General features: G+C 49.0%; 1 protein-coding gene and 1 non-coding gene across 5 annotated transcripts in view; one reads left to right on the forward strand and one right to left on the reverse strand.

Moving 5' to 3' along the window:
* Positions 1 to 20,816, forward strand: part of ARHGEF37 (Rho guanine nucleotide exchange factor 37) — a 36,165-nt gene extending 15,349 nt beyond the window's left edge. For 3 of the 4 annotated variants that reach the window (XM_074313745.2, XM_074313744.2, XM_074313743.2), the window contains 10 exons: positions 1,481 to 1,628; positions 4,543 to 4,742; positions 6,114 to 6,244; positions 7,101 to 7,205; positions 8,965 to 9,075; positions 9,762 to 10,091; positions 12,502 to 12,630; positions 15,347 to 15,542; positions 17,018 to 17,175; positions 17,891 to 20,816. In XM_074313745.2, coding sequence (XP_074169846.2) covers positions 1,481 to 1,628; positions 4,543 to 4,742; positions 6,114 to 6,244; positions 7,101 to 7,205; positions 8,965 to 9,075; positions 9,762 to 10,091; positions 12,502 to 12,630; positions 15,347 to 15,542; positions 17,018 to 17,175; positions 17,891 to 18,100 — 1,718 coding nt within the window. In that variant the 3' untranslated portion in view covers positions 18,101 to 20,816. The remainder of the gene's footprint in view (positions 1 to 1,480; positions 1,629 to 4,542; positions 4,743 to 6,113; positions 6,245 to 7,100; positions 7,206 to 8,964; positions 9,076 to 9,761; positions 10,092 to 12,501; positions 12,631 to 15,346; positions 15,543 to 17,017; positions 17,176 to 17,890) is intronic. The other variant, XM_074313747.2, reaches the window with a different exon arrangement.
* LOC141567419 (U6 spliceosomal RNA) lies at positions 233 to 340 on the reverse strand. Its single transcript, XR_012490001.1, has one exon. It is a non-coding gene; the product is annotated as a U6 spliceosomal RNA (small nuclear RNA).
* Positions 20,817 to 21,516: the final 700 nt, after the last annotated feature.

The raw sequence follows: 21,516 nt of genomic DNA on the forward strand, positions 1-21,516 counted from the left end.
CACATCCTGGTTCATTTTAATTATATATATATATATATATTTTTTTTTTTTTTTTTTTGAGGGGGAAGTGTGTTAAATACTACCATGGTTCCAAGAGTCAGTGCTATACCGAAAGGTATATTTAGCAAAGCATTGCTCCCCTCTCATTCCTGCTACCCCATCCCATTCCATTATCCTTTCCACCCCGTTCCATCTTCCCCTACAAATACCCCATCTCATAAGTTTCCGATTTAAAAATACGGGCCACTTCACAAATTTGCATGTGCTACTCGTGCAAGGACCATGCTAATCTTCTCTATGTTGTTCTAACATCAGTGTATGTGCTGCTGCAATTGAGCCCTGGAGCGATCCTTTTGAGACAGGAATCAGATCCTGGCATCTCTGCTCGGAACCCTCTAGTGGCTTCCTGCTACCATTAGAATACAATTCAAACACCTTACCGCGCCTTACCTGCTCCCTCTGAGGCCCTCCGTGATCTGGCTTCAGTTTCCTATTTATTCGCTCTGCTTTGTGCCCTTGCTTTGTCTGCTCCAGCCACACCTGCCTTCTTGCTGTTGCCCACATGTCAGGTGCTCACATGCCTTCGGGCCTTTGTAGTTGTCCTTCCCTAGGCCTGGAATGCTGCTCTCCCCCTAGGAAACAGTCTTCATAGAGGCCTTCCCTAAATAGATGTCCTACCACCCTCTACCTCTTTTTCTGGCTTTGAATTCATTTCAGGCACTCATCATTGCCTGGCGTACGTATTATATTTATTTATTGACTGTCTGTCCCACTAGAATGTAAGCCCTACAAGGCAATGGCTCTGTGTTGTTCACAGAGCTTACAAGAGTGCCTGGCACATAGTCAATGAGCAGTTGGTAAATAGTTGGTGAATGAAATTTGTGTCAAATGCTTTACGTGAATTATTTCATTTAATCCTTCCCACAAAATAGGTGAGTACTATTTTTATTCCAGTCTATTGATGGGAAAAGGGAGGTCCAAGGGGTCACCTGCTTGCCCCAGGTTACAGGACTGGGAAAGGGTTGGCTGGAGACTTGGTGCTAGTTCTCTCTGAGCCCATGCTTCTAACTTCCGGTGCTGTGCTCTAACGTGTGTTTGTAAACTGAGGCTTAGTGGTTGCACTTGCCACACACAGTAATTGTAAAGATAGAACATGAGTGTATTTTGTAAACTGTAAAGCAGTGTCCCAATCTGAGCATTATTGGTATTATTGCTGTAACTATAGCTACCGTTTATTCAGTACTCACAGTGCGCCATCATTCTGTCACCTAATCTTTACAGCAACCTCATGAAAGTAAAATCAAACAAATGGAAACGCAGGAAGAGGAGGTAACTTGCCCAGGGTGACAAAGCTGGTTAAGCCTGACAGTCTCACTCTAGAGCTGGAGCGTTCAGTTGTCTCACTCACCACTTCCCTGTCCCAAGCAACGGGACATAGCAACATGCCTTTGTGAATTCCTTGTTGCTTTTTCTCTATCAGGGAACCTATTCTTGGAATTCCAAGAGGAGTTGGAGCGAGTCTATAAGGTCTACTGTGTCAACTACGACCAGGCCTTGCAGCTGGTGGAGTCGTACCGGAAGGACCCAGAGCTGCAGCGGGAGATCCAGGACACCATTGCGGCAGTGGTGTGAGTACCGTGACCAGTGAGCACCCTGGCCTGTGGCGTGGACACCCAGGCCACGGGCCGTTAAGGTCTCACCTCCATGTGGTGCTGCTCGCACTGCTTCAGGAATGTCTCAGTCAGAATAGGCTAGATTCTGCTGCAGAAAAACGCAGCTCCCAACTCTCAGTGGCTTTAAACCACAAAGGTTTATACCTTCCTTTTGCTCCATTGTGGGTTGATTTGGGGCTCTTTGCATCATCCTCACTCTGGGACTCACTCTGGGACAGCAGCCACCATCTGGAATATTGCTAGTAATTGTGGCAAAGGGAAAAAGAGCTGGGGGGTGGGGGTAGGGGGGTGGGAGGAGGGTGGGGGAGGGTCGGGTCTAATGCTGGTAATCGAATGCTCCAGCCCAGAAATGAGATCTATTGCTTCCCAGAATTCACGGGCCAGAACTAATCCCATCGCTTCATCCAATGACTAGGAGGCCATAGAGTGCTATCTGCCATGTGTCCAGAGGGGGAAAAGCAGAACTAGCTGGTGAACAGCTCTCGTGACTACCATGGGACGGGCAGTGAGATGGAGGGGAACCATGTGCCATAAGCAGTAGTGTCAGGAAGCAGGTGTGGATCACATGGCGAGGCCTCTCTCCAGATGGCTGAGGCCCTGCCTCATGGAAAAGGATCACGACTGCCTTCACAGGCTGGCATCACAGCCAAGCTGGCACCATTGCATTGGGTGCAAGCTTCAGGTAGAGATATGCAGAGAATATTTTTTTTTAAATTAAAATTTTGAATGGGTGACATAGTTACATGGTTCAAAAGCTTTAAAAGATCCCAAATTATACAGCAAAAAGAAAAATCTTCCCAACCCTGGCCCTTCATCCACCCAATTACTACTCCCACCCCCAAAGTTAAGGTGACCACTTTTAAGTTTTTTATGGATCTTTGCAGAGTTCCTTTATGCATAGACAAACAAGTTCAAATATATACTCTTTAATAGCTGCACAGAGTTCCTTTCCAGGGTAGGTTTATGGTTTATTTAACCGTTGCCCCCCTTGGTAGATACTTGGATTGTTTTCAGCTTTTCACTGTTCATAAATACAGTTGCTGAATAACTTCTACCTTGCTCTCTGGAGTTGATATTTCTGTAGGTAGTTTCCTAGAGCGGGATTGATGGAACAAAGGGTTTGCATATTTCACATACTACCAAATTGCTCTCCCACGAGATCTCACCAATTGATACTCTTGCCAGGAGAATGCAAGAGGGCTTGTTTCCTCACATTCACCTAGAATTGGGTATTATCTTGTAATTTTTTTGCCTGTCTGAAAGGCAGCATACAAATTTTTATCCAAATTTCCTTAGAAAGGTTGTTCATGTACGAGGCTTCCATCATTCTATAGCGATGCCTTGAGGATTGTGGAAAAGTGATGTGATCAGTTTGAAGACCCCTGCCCTCGGATTTGTGAGGTGACAGTTGTCCCCATGAGGCGGTTGGCTCTTTCCCATGGAAAGTAAGCCCAGAGGACAGAGTTTTGCAAATATCTGGCAATTGTTTCCATCTCCCTTGCCCATGGTCAGCCAAGCGCTAGGAAACCCTTGGTGAGAGCAGATGGTCAGCGTAGGTGTGTCCTTATGATTGATCCTAGCCCTACCTCCCCACTCCCTGCAGGTGACGAGGGGGCTTCCACCTGCTCTGCCTATTTTTAGCCTCATGGCTGACCTTTCCTGGCCATTTGGTCTGGAGATTTTTTCCTCAGGAAAAAGAGCAAGAGGCTAGGGTATCATGGAAAGGGGGCCAGAAAATGGTCGTGAGCAGAGTTTGTGAGTCTTTTCAGAGGAAGTATGTATGGACATTGAGGTTTGAAACCCTCAATGGTTTCTTGAAAGGCAGGGCTGAGGGCTACGGGTCATGATCAAGGTAGGACTGTCGGGGATGTCCCACATGTCATGACTTGGACACTTTTTCTGCAAATTCCAGCCGTCATCAAGAAGGGGATTAGAGAAATAGTTATTCATTCATGCAATAGTGCATCTGGAAGGGACCTTGACACTACTAAGTCCTGTGTTTTGTTTTTGTTTTTCACCTTTTTCAATGGAAAATTTCCAGCCTATAGAAAAATAGAAGAATGTAATGAACGCTTGCATACTTACCATCTGAAGTGAACCAGTGTTAATCTTTTGCTGTTTGCTTCATCCACTTATGCTGAACTACTTCAGGGAAGATACCAATATTATGACTTTTTCCTCTTAAATAGTTTAAATGCATCTCTAAGCATTAAGTTCCTGTAGTTTTAAAGCTTTTCTTTTTTAAAGCAGCAGCACCATTTTATGAAATGCAATATCCTGCGGGTGCCCAACATAGAGAGCTATGCTTGGGCCATATCCAAGTAGCAATGTCAAATAGGCAGTCGGCTGCGTGAGTCTGAAGCTCCGGGCAGAAGCTGTAAGTGGAGATTTGGGTTTGGGATGCGTAAGACTAAATGAGGTCGCTCAGAGAGTGGAGGAGAGGAGGCCTTGAGCGCTCCAGCACTGAAGAAAGGACAGTGGAGTTGGCCACGAGAGTGGCCTGTGGAGTACGAGAAGTAGGACAAAGGGTGTCTCTGGGGCCAAAAGAAGAAAATGTTTCGAAAAAGAGGGCATGGTCAGCTGTGTCTGCTGTTGAGTGAGCAAGTAAGCTGAGGGCAGAGCACTGACCATTGGGTTTGGTACAGATGAGGAACCAAGGCCCAGGAAGGGGGTAAGAGGAGAAGGAACAGCGTCTGTCTAACCCTCTAGACCTTACAAATTACAGATGAGGAAACTGAGAAACCACAGAAGGAGGTGACTTGCCTGAGATCACTCAATGAGTTCAACAGCAGAGCTGGAACTAGAGCCCAGGCCCCCTGGTGTCCAAAAGGGTGAATTTTATCTGCCTAACACCAGCCTTCTCCCTCAGGCCGCAAGCTGGACCCTCAGGCCTCAGTTTCTTACTGGTAATCCCTATACAAAGGATTACCAAGTACCCACTGCTGCTGCAGAAAATTCTGGAGAACACACTGCCTGATGCCAGTGCCTACCCTGTCCTTCAGAGGGCTACCTCTGCCCTCCAGGACGTGAACAACAACATTAATGAGTACAAGAGGCGCAAGGAAGTGGGTAAGGACTTGGAAAATTTAGAAGATACACTAGTGAGCATACTTCCACTTATTAAAAAAGCTAATCTCAAATTGGCTTCACCAATAAAGGGGATGTAGTAGCTCATGTCACCACAAGTCCAGAGGTAAGTGGTCTTCAGGTAGGGTTTGATCAAGGTGCTGGCTCAGTTCCCTGTAATTCTCATCTGCTCTTTACTGTGTGTCACCTTCATCTTCAGGCTGCCCTCCCTCATAGTAGTAAATGGCTGTTGCTGTTCCAAGACTCACATCTGCATACCACAGCCTCCAAGATAAGACAGAGCCTTTCTCCCTTTAGCCATGAATATGAAATTGGAGTTTCACTCTGATATCACCTGCTTGGGTCATATGCTCACCCTGAACCAATCACCATGGTTAGGGAAATACCATAAGCTGATTGGCCGAGGCTTGGGTTATATATACTTTTCTTTGAACCAATCCCTGTGGCCAGAGGATGGGATTATGTGGATTGGTTTATACCATTCAGCACCCACCCCTTGAACTATAAAGTGAGGTCAATCCCATCCTAACCACATGGCTGGTGTACTGTGAAGGAGAAATGAATACTGGGGAGGCAACAGGCTGTGTATACACCTTGACGGGGGGTGGGGGGGAGGGTGGTAAGTAGAGATCCTGCCTTAGGTTGATAAAACAGAAAGGTTTAGAAAATGAAGCAGTGTGCAAAGTAGAGAGAAGCTCATTTGCACAACTGAGGAAGTATAATAGTGATCATTTAGCTAATGTTTATTAAGGGCTGTGACACATTTTTCATTCATTATCTTGTTTGACCCTTACAGTAGTCCTCTGAGGTTGGCACTGACACAGCCTCATTTCACACTCGAGTAAAATGAAAGCTTCAGTCATTTGCTCCAGATCACAGAGCTGGTACGGGGCAGAGCCAGGTTTCAAACTCAGGCCTGGGTTAGACAATCAGTAGAAAGCTCTGAGCCAGCAATGGGAAAGTATGGTCCCAGCCTGGCCAGGCTAACAGCGACTGAGGGACCTCAGGCAAATCACCTCTTGCTTGGGTTCTTATTTACAAAGTATTTTCAGGGTCATCTTATGTAATCCTCCCAGCAGTCCTTCGAGCTGGCTGGCCTCATTCACAGAGGAGGAACTGGAGGCCCAAGAAGTGGTAACTTGTCAAGTCAAGCAGGCAGGAATCTCTTCAGGCACGGCTCATACCTCGGAGTGAGGGTCTGGCCCTGTGCTTGTCCTTGGTGACTCGCCCTTCTAATGGGTGTGACCCTGATGTTTGAAAAGAGGGCCCAACAGGGTGCCTAGCCAGGTGTCAGGGACGCCTACATTCCTGGGTCAGCTTCCATCCCCATGCCCTCCCTCTCTGTTGGTGCAGCCTCCAAGTACAGCAAAGTGGAGCAGCTGACCCTCCGGGAGCGACTGGCCCGCATCAACACACACACCCTATCCAAGAAGACCACTCGGCTGGGCCAGCTGCTGAAACAGGAGGCAGGGCTCGTGCCCAGGGTGAGCCTGAGTGGGAAGAAGGGTCACATCCCATCCATCCCAAGGGGCAAGCAAGACTGTGCCGTGGGTGAGCCAGGGGGCTTAGACTGCTTTCAGAGATAAGGAAACTGAGGCTAAGGGAGCAAAGTGACGTTTCAGCACTAGTAGCCAGGAAGAGGCAGGGTTGGCACCTCACTTGATTCTGAGGAGCCAGGATAGGGCTTTCTCCACTGTACCTTATGCTACTCTCTCTGTGAGGCCTCTTTACCCAGATAGGAGAAGTAATCGCTGGGTCTGGGCATGGAACCAGCCTTGAATAGTTACCAGTAGCAGCTCAGGTCGATCAAGTACTTACTGTGAACCAGGCATTACTTGATCCACACAATGAAGTAATTGTTTTGTTTGTTTTTTATGAATATTTTTATTTCAGTCTTTTTTTTTTTAAGGAGGGCGTAGCTCACAGTGGCCCATGCAGGGATCGAACCGGCAACCTTAGTGTTATGAGCACCACGCTCTAACCCACTGAGCTAACCAGCCACCCCTAGGTGTTTTCATTACTCCTGTTTTGAAGATGAGAGGCTTAGAGAGGGTAGCACACTTGCCCAAGGTCACACAGCTAGGTAGCGAGTGAACCAGGACTCATGCGTTCCTGTGGACTCATATGCGCATGTGCCTAATTCTATGGTCGGAGTACAAAGCCACTAAGCCGCAGTCATTCCTTTCACTGTCCCACTCACCTTTGGGGCTGGAGGGACTGGCTCTGGTGGGCGGGTCTGTGGAAAGGTGGTCCCCCAGTGAAGACTTGGGGCCTAGGTACGGGGTGCACACTGCCCCATGTGGATATTCTCAGCCCTCACAAGCATTACTTTACTCTCAGACGGAAGATAAGGAATTTGATGATTTAGAAGAGAGGTTCCAGTGGGTCTCGCTGTGCGTGTCAGAGCTGAAAAACAACGTGGCCGCTTACCTGGATAATCTGGAGGTGAGGATCCTGCAGTTTATAATGGGCGGGGCTGAGCTGCGTTCCCTGGGCAGGGGGTAGGTATTCGGGACCCCTCGGACAATCTGACAAAGGCACCAGCTGCAGGAACCAAGTGGAAAAGGTCATCCAGTGGCTGGCTGCAGGCCAGAAGAGGGCCCATTGGGAAGCTTTCCTTAGCCCATCGGTCATCAGAGAGGGGCAGCTTCTGAGCCCATTGAGGTCTCATGGTAGGGTTCTCACTGGGCAGGGGCCAAATTCTCACTGGGGTGAGATCCCTCAGACCAGCCCCGGAGCAGAGATGGCGTGTCAACTCAGGGGCTGCAAGGGGCCAGGCAGGTAATATTACTGACTGAAGTGTGCAGGTCAACAAAGCCTAACGTCTATTTATGAGACTTTTTTGGTAGTTAAGTAAGTACTAATACTGGGGATTTGCATGACTGAATAAACGAATGAATGAGTAAAATCTAAAGGGGCAGTTATTTCTTGACTCGAAAGTTGTTGCTGTGTGGGTATGTGGGCCCAGCGCAGCCAGTTCTGATTTTAAGGAAAACTAGGAATTCAGACTTTTAGGTGAAATCTCATATGTATCCATGTGAACAACTAATGAAACAAACATTTAAATGTTGTGCAGGCCCAAGAAAATACATTTCTACGCATTGAATTCAGCCCACAGGAATAGCAGGTTGCATTCCCATCTAGCACGTCACTTTTCTTGTGCCAAAATCCCTCTCTCATTCTTGTCATCAGTGCTGACTCATTCTACCCACTGTCCCTTTTACGTGGTTTTATTCTCGGTCGTGTCCATTTGCGCAAACCGTCTCAGTCAGATGAAATGGGCTGTTTGGATCATTGGACTTGGGGTGGCGTTATCGGAAGTATGTACAAGGAGGGAGGTGGCAGTTTCATATTTCTCTGAGTTGGCACATCTCCCTGCTTGTTCCTGCTCCACCCTCAGAAGGATCTGAGCAATACAAGGAGCTGGAAGGGGAAAACACTCAGAGCCACGTCAGGAGCAAGAATGGAGGGGCCTTGACAGAGAGAACCCGGAGGCACATGAGAGACACATCTGGCTTTTCAGGAGAGGAAGCATATTTGGAAGCTTTCAGGCTGCATTTCCCTAGACTCAGGACTTACAGGAGATACAGTGTTGACATGGAATCCCAGAGCGAGAAAGTGACTCCCTCTGTTAATCCTCTGAGTCCAGGAAAAGCCTCTTTGGCTGGCATGGCTTTGACACAGGCAGGGCCAGTCTTGGGCTGGCAGCCTTCAGCGGGCAGTGACACCCAGACAGGGCTTAACGACTTTGTATTTATAGCAATCATTCTTACGTGCCTATTTATGGCAGTGATGACTGCTTTTCCCTTTATGGTAGTGTCAGAAGGTTGTTTGTGGTTCGTTTGTTTGTTTGTTTTAATGCATTGATTTAAATAGGAATGCTTAGTTGATACAAAGAAAAGTATTAATAAAACATGTGGGGGAAAAAACATGTGGACTATGGATATGGCAAAAAAAAGTCACAAAGGAGGTATGCAAATGTGTGAAGACTGCGAAGTGCTGGGATAGGGAGAAAGATACTGATGTAGTCTAACGAAGAACTTTCGAATCAGCCAAGTTGTCCAAGGGTAGAATAGGCTATATGCTTCCCTGTCACGGCGGGCATACAGACAGTCTGGACAGCCTCTCCGGGCATAAGGTAGAGGGGGATTCAGGTGTGAGATAACCATGACAGGTTGACTGTCTCTCATTTGCCCGGGTCCAGGCTTTCTTCCGCTTCCAGCCGCAGGAATGGGATCTGGACATCCCCGGGGGCGCTGTGGTGCAGTACCGCAACCTGGCAAGAGACCTTCAGCTCCACGCCTTCCCTGAGTTTGTGAGTGGGACTTCTGCTTGCCTCTTTCCGTGTTGGGCAGGTGACAGAGCCTGTAAGAATAATATTTAGATGTCAGGCCCTTCGCACGATTGTCACATCCATATAACCGCCCTGGGTAGTCAACAGGGCAGAGATTATTATTAGTGCATTTTACTGATAAAAATAGCCCCCGCTAATGTTTACTGAGCCTCACTGTCTGCCAGGCACTGGGCTAAGCCCTTTACATTCTTCACCACATTTAATCCTCACGGCATGGCTTACGGAGTAGATACTATTAATAGTTCCATTCCGCAGATGAGAGCTGAGGCTCAGAGAGAGTGACTGCCCAGGTTATTTAGATGGTCAATGGCAAGCTGGGATCTGAGTCCCAAAGGCTATGCTTTTGACCACCCACTCTATACAGAATCTTTTTTAAGGTCTGTGCAAAGTAACAATATTAAGAAGTGGCATATTGAATACCTGTTCCGCGCCAGGCACTCTGCTAACCTCATTGCCTGCATTGTCCCCATTTTTCAGAGGGGTACATTGAGTCCCAGAAAGGTTAGATAACATGTTGGAGGTCATAGCTAGTCAGTGGGGGTAGGACTGGAGCCCAGGCCTGCCTGCCTGGCTACCTAAAGCCCTTTCCCCATTGCCCACCCTCTGCCACCTCTTTCCCGGACTCCCAAGCCTACCTCTCCTCATAGAAGCAGCGGCTGGAAGGCCTGGTATGGCAGCCACTGTGCAGCCTGGCCAAAGCCTTGGCTGGCCCTCAGAACCTGATCAAGAAGCGTCTGGACAAACTACTGGACTTTGAGCGGCTGGAAGAAAAGCTGTTGGAGGTGGGCAGTGTGACCTGTGAGGAGAATGAGGCCCGGCACACATACCAGGCACTCAACTCCCTGCTAGTGGCTGAGCTCCCGCAGTTTAACCAGCTGGCCGTGCAGTGGCTGGGCCAGATCCTGCGTACGTTCATGGCTCTGCAGAGGGACCTTGCAGAGCAAGTGCTGCAGAAGGCAGAGGGCAGCTTGGCCCAGGTAAGGCCTCTGGGACTCAGGCGCCTCTGGGGAATAGCGAGACAAGGCCTCCAAGCCCCTTCCTCTGGGATGAGATGGAGGTTGGGTTTTCCAAACGGGTCATCGGGTACTTAGGAGGAGGTTATGGGGACCTTCTGGATATCCTCATGCCTGTTCTCCTTCCAATAATGGAATCAGACCATGAAAGCAACGATAGAACTGGGACTCCAGGTCATTGCCTGGCTCTGGAACTCAGAAGCAGAGGAGGCTTGGCTGGGAAAATAGCAGACCTTGAAGGGCCGTTCCCTGGAGTGCATTAGAAGTTGGTGGCAGAGATTAGGTCCCTTGTATGCAGTCAGGGGTAAATGTTCCTGCTCCTATCACTATTTCTAGCAGCCGCCTCCTCGTGAACACTTACTATGTATCTGTTTGGAGTTCCTTCTGTGCATTATCTATCTCACTCCTCAAACAACCTAAGTTTTATTATTATCCTTATTCAAAAGGCCGCTGAGGCACAGAGAGGTTAAGCAGTTTTCCCAAGGCCACACAGCTAATAGTGAGATGTGAACCCTGACAATTCAGCTCCAGAGCCTGGGCTCCGGACTGAATGCTCAACAGCCTGTAAGAGGAGCTTGCAAAGAGGGTTACACAAACCTCCAAGTGCAAACTTTGATTTTGGAGTTTGGAAGGCTGGGATCAATATATGAAAGAATGCTTAGGTGCTTTCATATCCCTCTCTGATGTCAAATCAGAGTTGAGTGGCCTGTGGGTCCAACCTTGAGAGCGGTTTCAGTACGCCTCGTACCACATGGTGCCTTCTGTGCTTCATGTTCCCAGTGCAGCTTTCCCATCCAGTTCTTTGCGTGAAAATTCCTCTGATGTGTGCCCCCTCCACTACCTTTCTGGGGTGTAGTCCCACTTTATGCCTGTAGCCCCCATGTCCAGCATATCACAATGGTTCCTGAGCACAGACTCCTTCTTGGGTCTGGATGCCCCTCCCCATGCCTTTCACAGTGTATGTCATGTGATAGGAATTCCCCAAATATGTGACAGGCAAACGAGTCTCTCCACGAAGCTTTCAGAATTCCCCTCTCCCAGATGGAAGATTCCATCTCCCCATCCGCTACACTCCAGCAACCTTAGGATGTGCTTCAGCTAAGCACTTCTGAGAGCCTGCCTTTTGCTGGGGTGATGGATGAAGCTGTTTCTCCTCATTGAGGGGGGTTGAGACTATTGGCTTTTCTCCTTTTTCGCCCTCACAGCATTTAGTACAGAATTCTGTCTCAGACACTCTTTTTGAATTGAATTAGGCCTGAACCATCTGCAATAAGAAACATTTCTCTTTCCTGAAAGCAGAGGGTAAATCCGATTAGATGATCTTTTTGCTCTCCTCCCGTTATCCAGTTTTTTCTCCAGGGCTGCCAGACCCTCTTGTATTTAGGCTGGAGCGTGCAGGACTGGGTAGTGTTACAGGATGCCAGGGGGAAGATCAACTTTATAAAAGCTTAGAGGGCCTTTCTTGGGTGGTCCTGTAATGTGTAATGTTAGGGCCTTTAGTGATTGATGCCACTTTCCTTGTTGGTCGCCCATGGCCCATTCACCTGGACTTGTCCTGTGGAGCCTGGGAAAGGCCTGCAGGGAGAACCTCAGTCTGTTTTCATTGGGGGGAGGGGGGCAGGCTTTAAATCAGAACCAAGAGCAGGAGAGCAGTGGATTTGGTGACAAGCAGACAGGACCCATCTCTGTTCGCTGTGGGGTCTCACTCCCTCCTAGGCTGTCTGATGAGAGTGCAGGAGATGCCTGAGTCTCCGGATGGAGTGTTACTCAGAACGCTTGGGGTTCCAAACCAGCTGAGGCACAAAGAAGAATGTATGGACTTGTATAACTGGGACGCCACGAGGGGATCAAGCCTGAGGCCCAGCTGCATACAGTACAGATAATGTCAGGGCTCTGACTTTCATTCCATCCCTAGTTCTGTTTCTCTCCCTGGGTTGGCTTTCTTCTCAGGCAGGCCTTTTTGTGCACAGTGGGAAAGATGGCTCCCAATAGCTCCAAGTATTTATCTTTAATCTCAGAACCCAAAGGAAGAGTGACCTCTAGTTCCCAGACGTCACATGATGCATCTGACGGGAGGTTCCCATTGGTCTTGCTCAGGCCCCCTGTCCAATCCTTGGATCGATCACGGTGGATAGCAGGGACACCACGACTGCCAGCTCTGTGCCCAGAGCCCCATGATGGGCGATTCTATAGAACGTCAGCAAAGGACACTTTCTCAAAGGAAAGGGGGGCAGTAGGGAGACAAAAAGGCCAGCTGACCAAGACAAAAAGGCTCATCTTAGCACACCTGGGGCTAGCGTGTGGGCTGCCAGGGGCTCCCTGCTCCCTGTCCCTCGAAGAAGGCTCTGATGAGACACTGTCTGTCCCCACCCAGCTGCCCCACTGCCAGCTCTCTGAGCCAGCCTTCAGGAAGCTGCTGGAGGATGCACTAGGCCAGGCTGGTCACCAGCTTCGCTCCTTTCAAGAGAACTTCGAGAAAGTGCTGCCACCTCCCACCATACAAGTGAGTGTCCCCCTTTCCCCCACAAAGACTGTCCAGTCCGTCACCTGCCAGTGGGGCAAGGCTCAATCTCCTATTTCCTCTCCCTTTTCCCAGTGTTTCCTGTTACCCACAGAAACGTTCTCCTTTTCCCTCTCTCCTTTCTTTCTGTGAGCTGGGAGAGAGGGGTCTGGTGGGATTCACACACCCATACACACATCCTCTTCATGACCATAAGCATAAGAGCCAAACATAAGAGCCATACGGGTCGAGAATAAGAAAACTCAAACATTTTAATAGTAAGCGAAATTAGGCATAGTGACATTAACTCCAAAAACCTAGAACTTCTTCAAATTTTTCACCAAAATTTACTGTTTCCTCGCCACCTTCTCACTGAACCTGCTTCCAATACCAGCCAGCATTCAGGATGAACGAAATGTTTGAATAAGAAGTCATTTAAATGTTCTTTTCACTATGGAATTTTGTTTTAATTAAAGTATAGTTGACATATTATGTTAGTTTCAGGTATAGTCAACATTTGTATACTTTACGATACAATCACCATGATAAGAACATCTGTCACTGCACAAAGTTATAATATTATTGAGTATATTCCCTGTACTGTACATTGTATTCCCATGACTTATTTATTTTATAACTAGAAGTTTGTATGCCAAAGAATTTTTAATTGCAAAAGACAGGATTTCAGCCACAATATGGTTTACAAAACTTTGGCTGGCCAAATGCCTTTTTTGGTGAAGTATTTTTATCTAAAATATAAGGAACAGGTGGGTACCCAGGTAGTGTATGTTTTAAAAGTAACTGAAGTAGCCGAAGGGAAAAGGGGCTCCTAGAATATGACAAACCTGGATTTGAGAAAACTGAAACTGTATTCAGTCACATGTGAGATGTGAAGTTAAGGGTTAGGAGACAGCCCCAAGTTTCCCCAGAAGGGAGAAGGGGGCCCAGAGACACACAGAGACAAGCACAGGAGCCCAGCATTGATGGGCAGATACAGGTAGGCTTCACACCTGGCCAGAGTGCAGAGGACGTCCAAGACCATGAGAGATACAAGTCTGTTCCTGGGGCCATAGCTGTCCCCACCACCTCCCCCACACTTAGGCTGCCCCAGCAGAGGTCGCGAAGGGGGAACAGGATGTGTTTGACATAGGCCCTTCAACTTGGGGAAAGGAAGGATGCAGAAAATGAACAGAGCTGTTCCTGAAGTGAGTCATGGGAACCTCCTCTCTACTCAAAATAACAGTTTTCTTATTGGAAAAGCAATCCATGCTGAGTGTAGAAAAAAGACTGGAAAAAAACAAAAAGAAGAAACAAATGGGAACATAACAATCCCAGTGTATTTTACAAATTGGTAGGAAGAGAAGAGACCCCTTCTCCCCTCTCCCTGCCCCGTGTACCCATGATGCACGCGCACACACACCCTCCCCCCACTCCTCTAAATTCCTGACTTCTTTGGCTAAGGGTACAGAACCCATAGAAGTGAGGTGGCCTCCAGGACAGGAGCAATCCCAGTGATATCTTCACATGCCTCCCCCTGTCCCCCCCCCACCCCCCGGTCCGTCCAGGGAGTGCCGGTGTTCTCTGCACAGGGAGGGGCTGCCAGACTTGGGGAAGAAGGCACGTGTTTGCTACCTGACTGGCTTTTATGCTCAGGTAAATACCTCTGGTCTGGAACAAAAGCTGGCCTGTCTCCACATTGCCATTTAAGGGCCTGTTTGAAACATCAGGTTTTCCTGGTTCTCGATCCTGCCCAGTGAATCCACTGGAGTATGGGTACAGCACAGTCTGTGCCCACATGTCCCTGAAGGGCACCTCTGTCTACCTCCGTAAACCCAACACCTCCCCACCCAGAAACAACTAACAGTGTAGAACATGGGGAATGTATACACATCTATATATGTAGTAAGAGAAAGAGACTATATAGTAAATCTATATTCAACATTTTTAGTTTCTTCTTTGTTTTTCAAAAAGGGGACACTCAACCCTTAGTCCCTTCTTGTTGATTCTTTTGCTGGAAGCAGTGAATGAAGAAACAAAGGTCCTGTCAGGAGATTTTTTAGATGAGCTTGAAAGCACCACTGAGAGAATCGTTCTTCCTAACTAGATGGCAGTTTCCATCAGGGCAAAGCTCTTTCCTATGTTTCTGCCACACCATTCACAAGGCTTACCATGCCTGGCAAACAGTAGGTGCCCAATAAATATTTGTGGACTGAAAACAGCATTTCCTTCCTTCACCTGTGTGGGAGGGTCTACCTGGGTCTGTCCTGTGCTGGCTGAGATGCCGGATGAGGAAGTCTGGTGCCTGCGTGAAGCTCACAATCTAATGGGGTTGAAGACCTCCGCAAGGCATTTTCCTGGGGGATAACGTAGCTTGGGGGTACGGGCAGAATTTAGGGCCCTGTCCTGGAGATCTGTAACCGAGCAATCTTAGAACCCGAATTAGAATTGTAGAAAACCCCAGTAGTTTAGACCTGGAAGGGATTTTAGAGGCTAAAATACAGGTTTCTTCTGAGATGCCTTTGGATACTGAGCATGTGTTTCTCACCCAGTCCAGATATCTGTTGGTGAGGGACTACTGTCCCCGTCGGGACGGGCCCCTCAGGGATGGGTAGGGTGGTGTCTGCCCAGGACTCCTGGCGCTCAGCATGAGGGCAAACACTGGCCCAGTTTAGACACGCTAACTCAAGCACCTGTCTTTCTCTGTCTCTCCTCTTCCCAGCCACTCCTTCCAGGGGCTGAACGCCAGGTGCAGGCTCTCCTGAGCAAGTATGGACCAGGAAAGCTGTACCAGGTGACAAGCAACCTCAGCGGGACAGGGACCCTGGACCTGACGCTGCTGCGGGGCCAAATCGTGGCCCTCCTTCAAAACAAGGACACCAAAGGGAACAGCACCCGCTGGCTGGTGGACACCGGGGGTACGTGGGACTTCCTGGACTCGTCCCCTCCCTCTGGGAAAGCCACTAGTGGGGCGACATGGGCACCCTCATGCGCTCTGGCAGTGCAAATCCAGGATGGGAATGAGCACGGGAAAATGCAGGGCTAAGGGCACAGCCAGCTTAGTGTGGGGCATGAAATGCCAGAAAGAGGAGTTGAGTCTTTCATTGCAACATCCGTTATGAAGCACCTACTGTGTGCTGGGCGCTGTGCAAGGAAGACAAGGGCCTTACCTCGAGAACCTCGTAGACCATTAGGGCGGACAGGACTCAGCAACACCCTGAAAGATGGAGATTGACAGAGAAGGGTTGCTTGGATCCCGGCTACATGGACAGACGTCTCAATTCTGGTGTTATCTTGTTCCCCCTACACGGGTTACACCCTAGGGGTGTGCTGCTCAGGTTTGGGTGCCCCAGTGTAACTGGGCAGGAGGCAAGTGGCAGCATGAATCCAGGAGGAGATGGCCCAGCAGAGTGTGTTCCAGACATGGCATGTGAGCCACGGGATGAGGGTTACACAAGATTGTTAGGAGGGGATCTACTGACAGTTTCCCCTCCTTCGGACAGTTTATCATTACGATTGTTTCTTAAGGATTTTAATGTGTATTGGAAAAAATATAAGTAGTACATAAACTCATGATTTTATTCATATTGTAAAGTACAAGACAAGTTTTAAAAAGTGAGTCTATTAAAACATTAAGAAGACAGTACTTAATCCAGCAGAAATCATGATTCACGTTGAAAAACAGCTGAATGGGGGTTCACGCAAGACCCCTGGGGTCAAAGGGCCTGGGTGTGGATCCCAACTCTGCCACTTTTCCAATCGCATGATCTGGGAGGTTACGGAGCCTCTCAGAGCTGGGCTGGCTCTCCAGTAAAATAGAAACGACAATACTGACCAGAGGTGATGTGAAGACCAGATAATCACTGCCAGTTCTGGCCCCGAGTGCGCTCTCGGGAAGCGGAAGCCGTTCATAACGAGAGCAACCAGAACAGCCCTGGAGTAGTTGTGACGTGAGAAGGATCTGGGGACATTGAAGAAGAACAAGGCAATTTTCACCTCCTGGGAAAGGCTGTCCTGGTGCGAGGCAGCAGCCTGGCCCAGGGCTGCCACTAGAGGGGAAGGGGACCCATGTCCCTTCCCCTCTAGTGGCAGGAAAGCAGTTTCATCCCAGTCAACGGAAGAACTTCTTCTCTGTCAGAGGTGTTCAAAACGGAGTGGGCTGCCTCCATAGGGAATGAGCTCCCTGTCACTGGGGCTGTGCAAGCAGAAGGCAGAGATGATGCAGGGTGGGGGGTGGGTTTGGGAGGTTCCTAGACGTCCGTTTCGGGCCCTCTGGAGTGCCAATAAGCTGCCTTGGTACATTGATATTCATAAATGGTGTAGACTTACTCTATCACTAAAAAGGGATGGAGAACGGGGCCCATAGCCAGATAACGGTCTGCATGTCCTGTAGGACATCGAGGGTACGTGCCAGCTGGGAAACTGGAGCTGTACCATGTCGTCCCTGCTGAGGAGAAGCTCAGAGGGCAGGCGGGGCCTCCAGAGGACACCCGACATCTAACACCAGAGCCCCCCCCAGCTCCCTGCCCCACTGTCTCAACTGGGACCCAGGTGAGTCTGGTGAGGGGGGAGGCTTGCCTTCTAATGGATACCTAGAATGGGCTTTGATTTTCCTCTTGTCCAGAGAGGCCAAACCCTGGGAGGCCAGGGCCTTGCTCAGTGGCCACACCAGTGTCCTGGCCAGGGGTGGGACCTGGAGAAAGGAAGTGCTGATACATGCTGCCACGTGTAGTTAGACACAGAAGGCTGCGGATTGTATGAAGTGTCCAGAATCGGCAAATGCCTAGAGACAGAAAGTAAATCCGTGGTTGGCAGGGGCTGGGGGGGCGGGGGAATGGGATGTGACTGGTAACTGGTGTGGGGTTTTTTGGGGGCGGCTGATGAACGTGTTCTGGAATTAGACAGTAGTGATAGTTGTACAGCCTTGTGAACACATTTAAAAAACTACCTGTGTGATTTTGGCTAAGTTCCTTGACTTCTCAGTCTCAATCTCCTAATCCAAAAAATGGGGCCAGTAGAGTTACAGAATTGTGAAAATCAAAACCAGGCAAAGTGCTAGAACAGAGCCTGTCACGTAGTAGGTTTTAGTGATGGAAGCAGCAGAAGCAGCTGTTGTCTTCCGCACAAAGGATGCACGTGGGAGGCGACGACTGGCCAGCAATGGGACCGAGTTGGCTGGGAGGGGTCATGATAAATAGCTTCTCCGGGTTGGGTCTGTCTGTCTGGCCACCCTCACCGTTTCTGTGTCACTCCTCGTGTGTTTCAGGTGGTAGCAGTGTACCCCTTTGTGGCCAGAAGCAGCCATGAAGTGAGTCTGCAGGCCGGCCAGCCCGTGACTGTCCTGGAGGCCCACGACAAGAAGGGGAACCCAGAATGGAGCCTCGTGGAAGTGAACGGACAGAGGGGCTACGTGCCTTCCGGCTTCCTGGCCAGGGCCCCAAGCCCAGCTCCTTGGGGCTGGAGTCTGCCCTCCTAGGGTGCCTGCCTTAGAGCCCTGTGGCCAAAGGATGGGGAGGCTTAGAGGCTGTGACCCAAGGAGGGAAGACAAGCTGGGGTGGAAGGAGAGATCAAGCCATGGTGGGGGGAAGGGCACCCAGAAGGCAGACAGAAGAGATGGGCGGGCCTTCACGAAAGCTCTAGCTGGGACCCGTTTTGCTATCTTTATAAAGAGTTCATTCCAACCTGAAGTCAACATCCTAGATGGCAGGCCAGGTTGGTAAGGACTTGCCATAGCTAATGGCCAGTCTTACCTGTGCCCCCCATCTGGGCCTGCTTGTGGAGTGGGTCACCCAGGTGAATGTTACCTGTGTGCTGTGTGGTGGCGGTGAGGGGCGCTAGAGAATCCTGGAGCTGCCTGGCCTGACAGTTCACTTTCTACAGTGCATGTGGTATCAGGAGGCAGCAGTCATCTTTTACCTCTCCATACTGGGAGCTGAGTTATCTTGGGCAGTGAACTCCAGAAGCCCTCTGTAGCAGGGGAGCGACGGCTTGTCGGGGCAGTGGAGAGGTTCCCAGGAGACTCTTGCCTGGGCCTGGGAGTGGGTATGACCAAGTCACAGTTCTGGAATGTGTGTAGGAACATTCAGAGCCTGTTCCAGGGGAAAAGGGATGTTGAGGATGATTAGTTGGGGTGTATGAGGCTGTTGGCAGCAGTTGTACTCTGCTGCTGTGTTCTCTGGATTAGGGGACAAAGCGGCATGCAAATCACAGCGATGATAGCAGGTGATGACAAGCCTGGTGGGTGGGGGAGATTAGGTAATGGCTTGGTTTCCTGGTTATGGAAGAAGGGGAGCCAGGAGAACCCCCAGTAGTTTCAGGAGGCCGCCAAGGGCCTGGAGGCAACAATGGTCATGATGTCAGTTGGCTGTGGGACCTTAGACATAGGACACGACTCAGTTCTCCCACCCACAAAGACCTAGCTCACAGAGCCGTGGTGAGAATGGCAGGAGGTGAAAGATGTGGCAGGCAGCTCCTTGCAAATTGTGAAATGTATACACATGTAAATTATCCTCAGTAGCAGGATGTTTGGGAAGTGGCCCCAGCATTTGCATCCATGCTCCACTTCCCATTCCATGCCTGTGGCAGATGTCGTTCCTCAACGTGGTGTCCATTCCCACCAGCCCGGGTTCTGCTGCAGCAGCCTTCTCAGTACTGCAGTCTAGGGAGCCAAACTCTCGAATTTGGTGAGATCAAACCTATTATCATCCCTTTCTAGAACCTGGAAATGGAAGCCATTCAAAACAGCTCCTGTTCAAGAAAGACTGACCCATTGGGGCAATTTTGGGTGCAGCTGCTGTTCAATGGTCATCTCGAGGTTGTCACTTGGGGCTAAGATCGCGAGGTTCACAGAAGAGCAAAGGGGTCCAGCATGATCTTTAATACAAATGACAAATTTTGGAACCAACCCAAGTTAGAGCGTGCGTAAAAGTAGCTGGCAGTTAAGACTTACGTCCAAGACATCTCTATGTTCTTGTAACTGTAAGTTCTGATGTTTAGAGGGCATTTAAGAAATATAGACATGTCTGCATCAGACAGTCTGTAACTCACCTCCTCTGGGCTTGTGAAAGCATGAAGACTGCATAATGCTAGAGAAACTCAGTCCCCGTAACCCCTTTCCCAGCCCCAAATTCACTTTACAGATGCTTTTGACTCATTTTCCTTTCCTGCTCAGATTTCTGATACAAATAGGAAGCATAAGGGAGCAGATATTAAAATAAGAAATCCACTTGTGGTTCCACAATACTTACCGAGAGCCTGCGGTGTGCTAGATCCCTACCTTGCTCAGAGTTTCTCAACATGGCTCTTTACTGCAGTCACCTGGGCTGCTCTCAAGTATGCCAGGACCCCACCGGAGATTCTGATGTCATTTGGGCTGTGGCCTGAGCCTCAGGAGCTCAGAAAGCTCTCCAGAGGCTTAATGTGTGGCCAGGGTTGGGGACCTCTGCCCATACATGCAGTGGTGGACAAGAGAGAATTGGGGATCAGAAATGGCCACAAGCTATAAGCAGGACATGCCCCATCTCAGCTTTGTACTAGCTCATGTTTCGAACAGGCAGCTTTAGAGGTGGTTTGAAATAGGACAGCCTGTTCTGTCAGGTCCCAGAATGTATATTTATTAAGTGCCATTAAAAGGGACCTGAACAAAATTGGATGTTCCTGTAGGCAGAAGTGAGAAAACTGAATTACACTTGGAACCAAATCTATCCCGTGAAGGGAAAATAAAAATGTATTCAGTAGCACATGGGTTACGGTTTCTTGTGGACCAGGGGATGAGATTAAAAGTCTCTGAAGGGTGAGAAAATACATATTGAGAAGATGGAGAATGGCCTGAATGTTCTCCAGGGGACTCTGTATAACGTGCCTTTCCCCCCCAAAATGCCTAGAACCATTGCACTGTCTTGTTTATTTCACCGTTAGGCTGTCACATATCGAACCTGCTAAGGTATTTGTCTAGGAACCAAACTAGACTTTTAGGAGTTGAAGACTGTTTCATAGGGGTGCTCCTTGCTTCCAGCAGTGGAATGAGACCTCTTTAAAATTTGGGGCCCAATTTTGGACATGAGGACAAGATTACAGTATGAAAGGAAAGATGAGTGAATTTTTTGTTAATATGATGGGCTCTAGCTTGGTGAATAACTGAGGTGAACTAGTTGGTGAATAACTGATATGAATAAAGGACTTCAAAGAAGAAAGTGTCTCTGGAATCTGTGTCACTCTAACCGCTGGATAGTCAGATACCCCAGTGTGACATTTGTTCACTGAACACCTGCTACACATAAAAATGGCCCTCATTCATCGATGTGTTCATTTAAGGAGTGTCTACGGCACACCCTTGGCGCCTCTAGGAGTTGGTCTTCACTGCTGCGGATACAGCAAGAAATCACAGAAGGGGGCTCTGTTCTCCCAAAGCCCACCGTCTGGTAAAGGAGACAAGTGAACAGTCAGAGGCAGTGTAAGTGTCAGGAGGGGGCAAGAACAGGTGCCACTGGAGCATAGGCAAAGGGCCAGCTAAGGAAGATTTCCTGAAAGAAGTGACGTCCAAGCTGAGACCTGATGGGTAACTAGCATTAGGTGATGTTGAAAGGGAGGGCATGTGCAAAGGCCCAGTGGTAAAGGCAAGTACTCATAGGATTTGTCGGGGAACAGAAATGCTGTAGAGCTAGAACACAGGGTATCGTGTAGGGGTGGTGGGTGCCGTGAGAGATGGTTTAGAGAGGTCAGCACAGTAAGGAGCTTTGGGTTGTATTCTGAAGGGGGTGGGGGGGCACTAAAAGGTTTGAAGCAGGGGAGTAACTTGTCCAGAGCTTCTATCTTAGGATGCAAGCTCTGGTTCATCCTGGAATCTCCCTAAGCATCTGTCATGTGCCCTAAGTAATAGATGTTCTATACATA

This window comes from Rhinolophus sinicus, chromosome 5 (assembly GCF_057876585.1).
Source record: "Rhinolophus sinicus isolate RSI-liver-muscle chromosome 5, RSI-T2T, whole genome shotgun sequence".
NCBI lineage: Eukaryota > Metazoa > Chordata > Mammalia > Chiroptera > Rhinolophidae > Rhinolophus > Rhinolophus sinicus.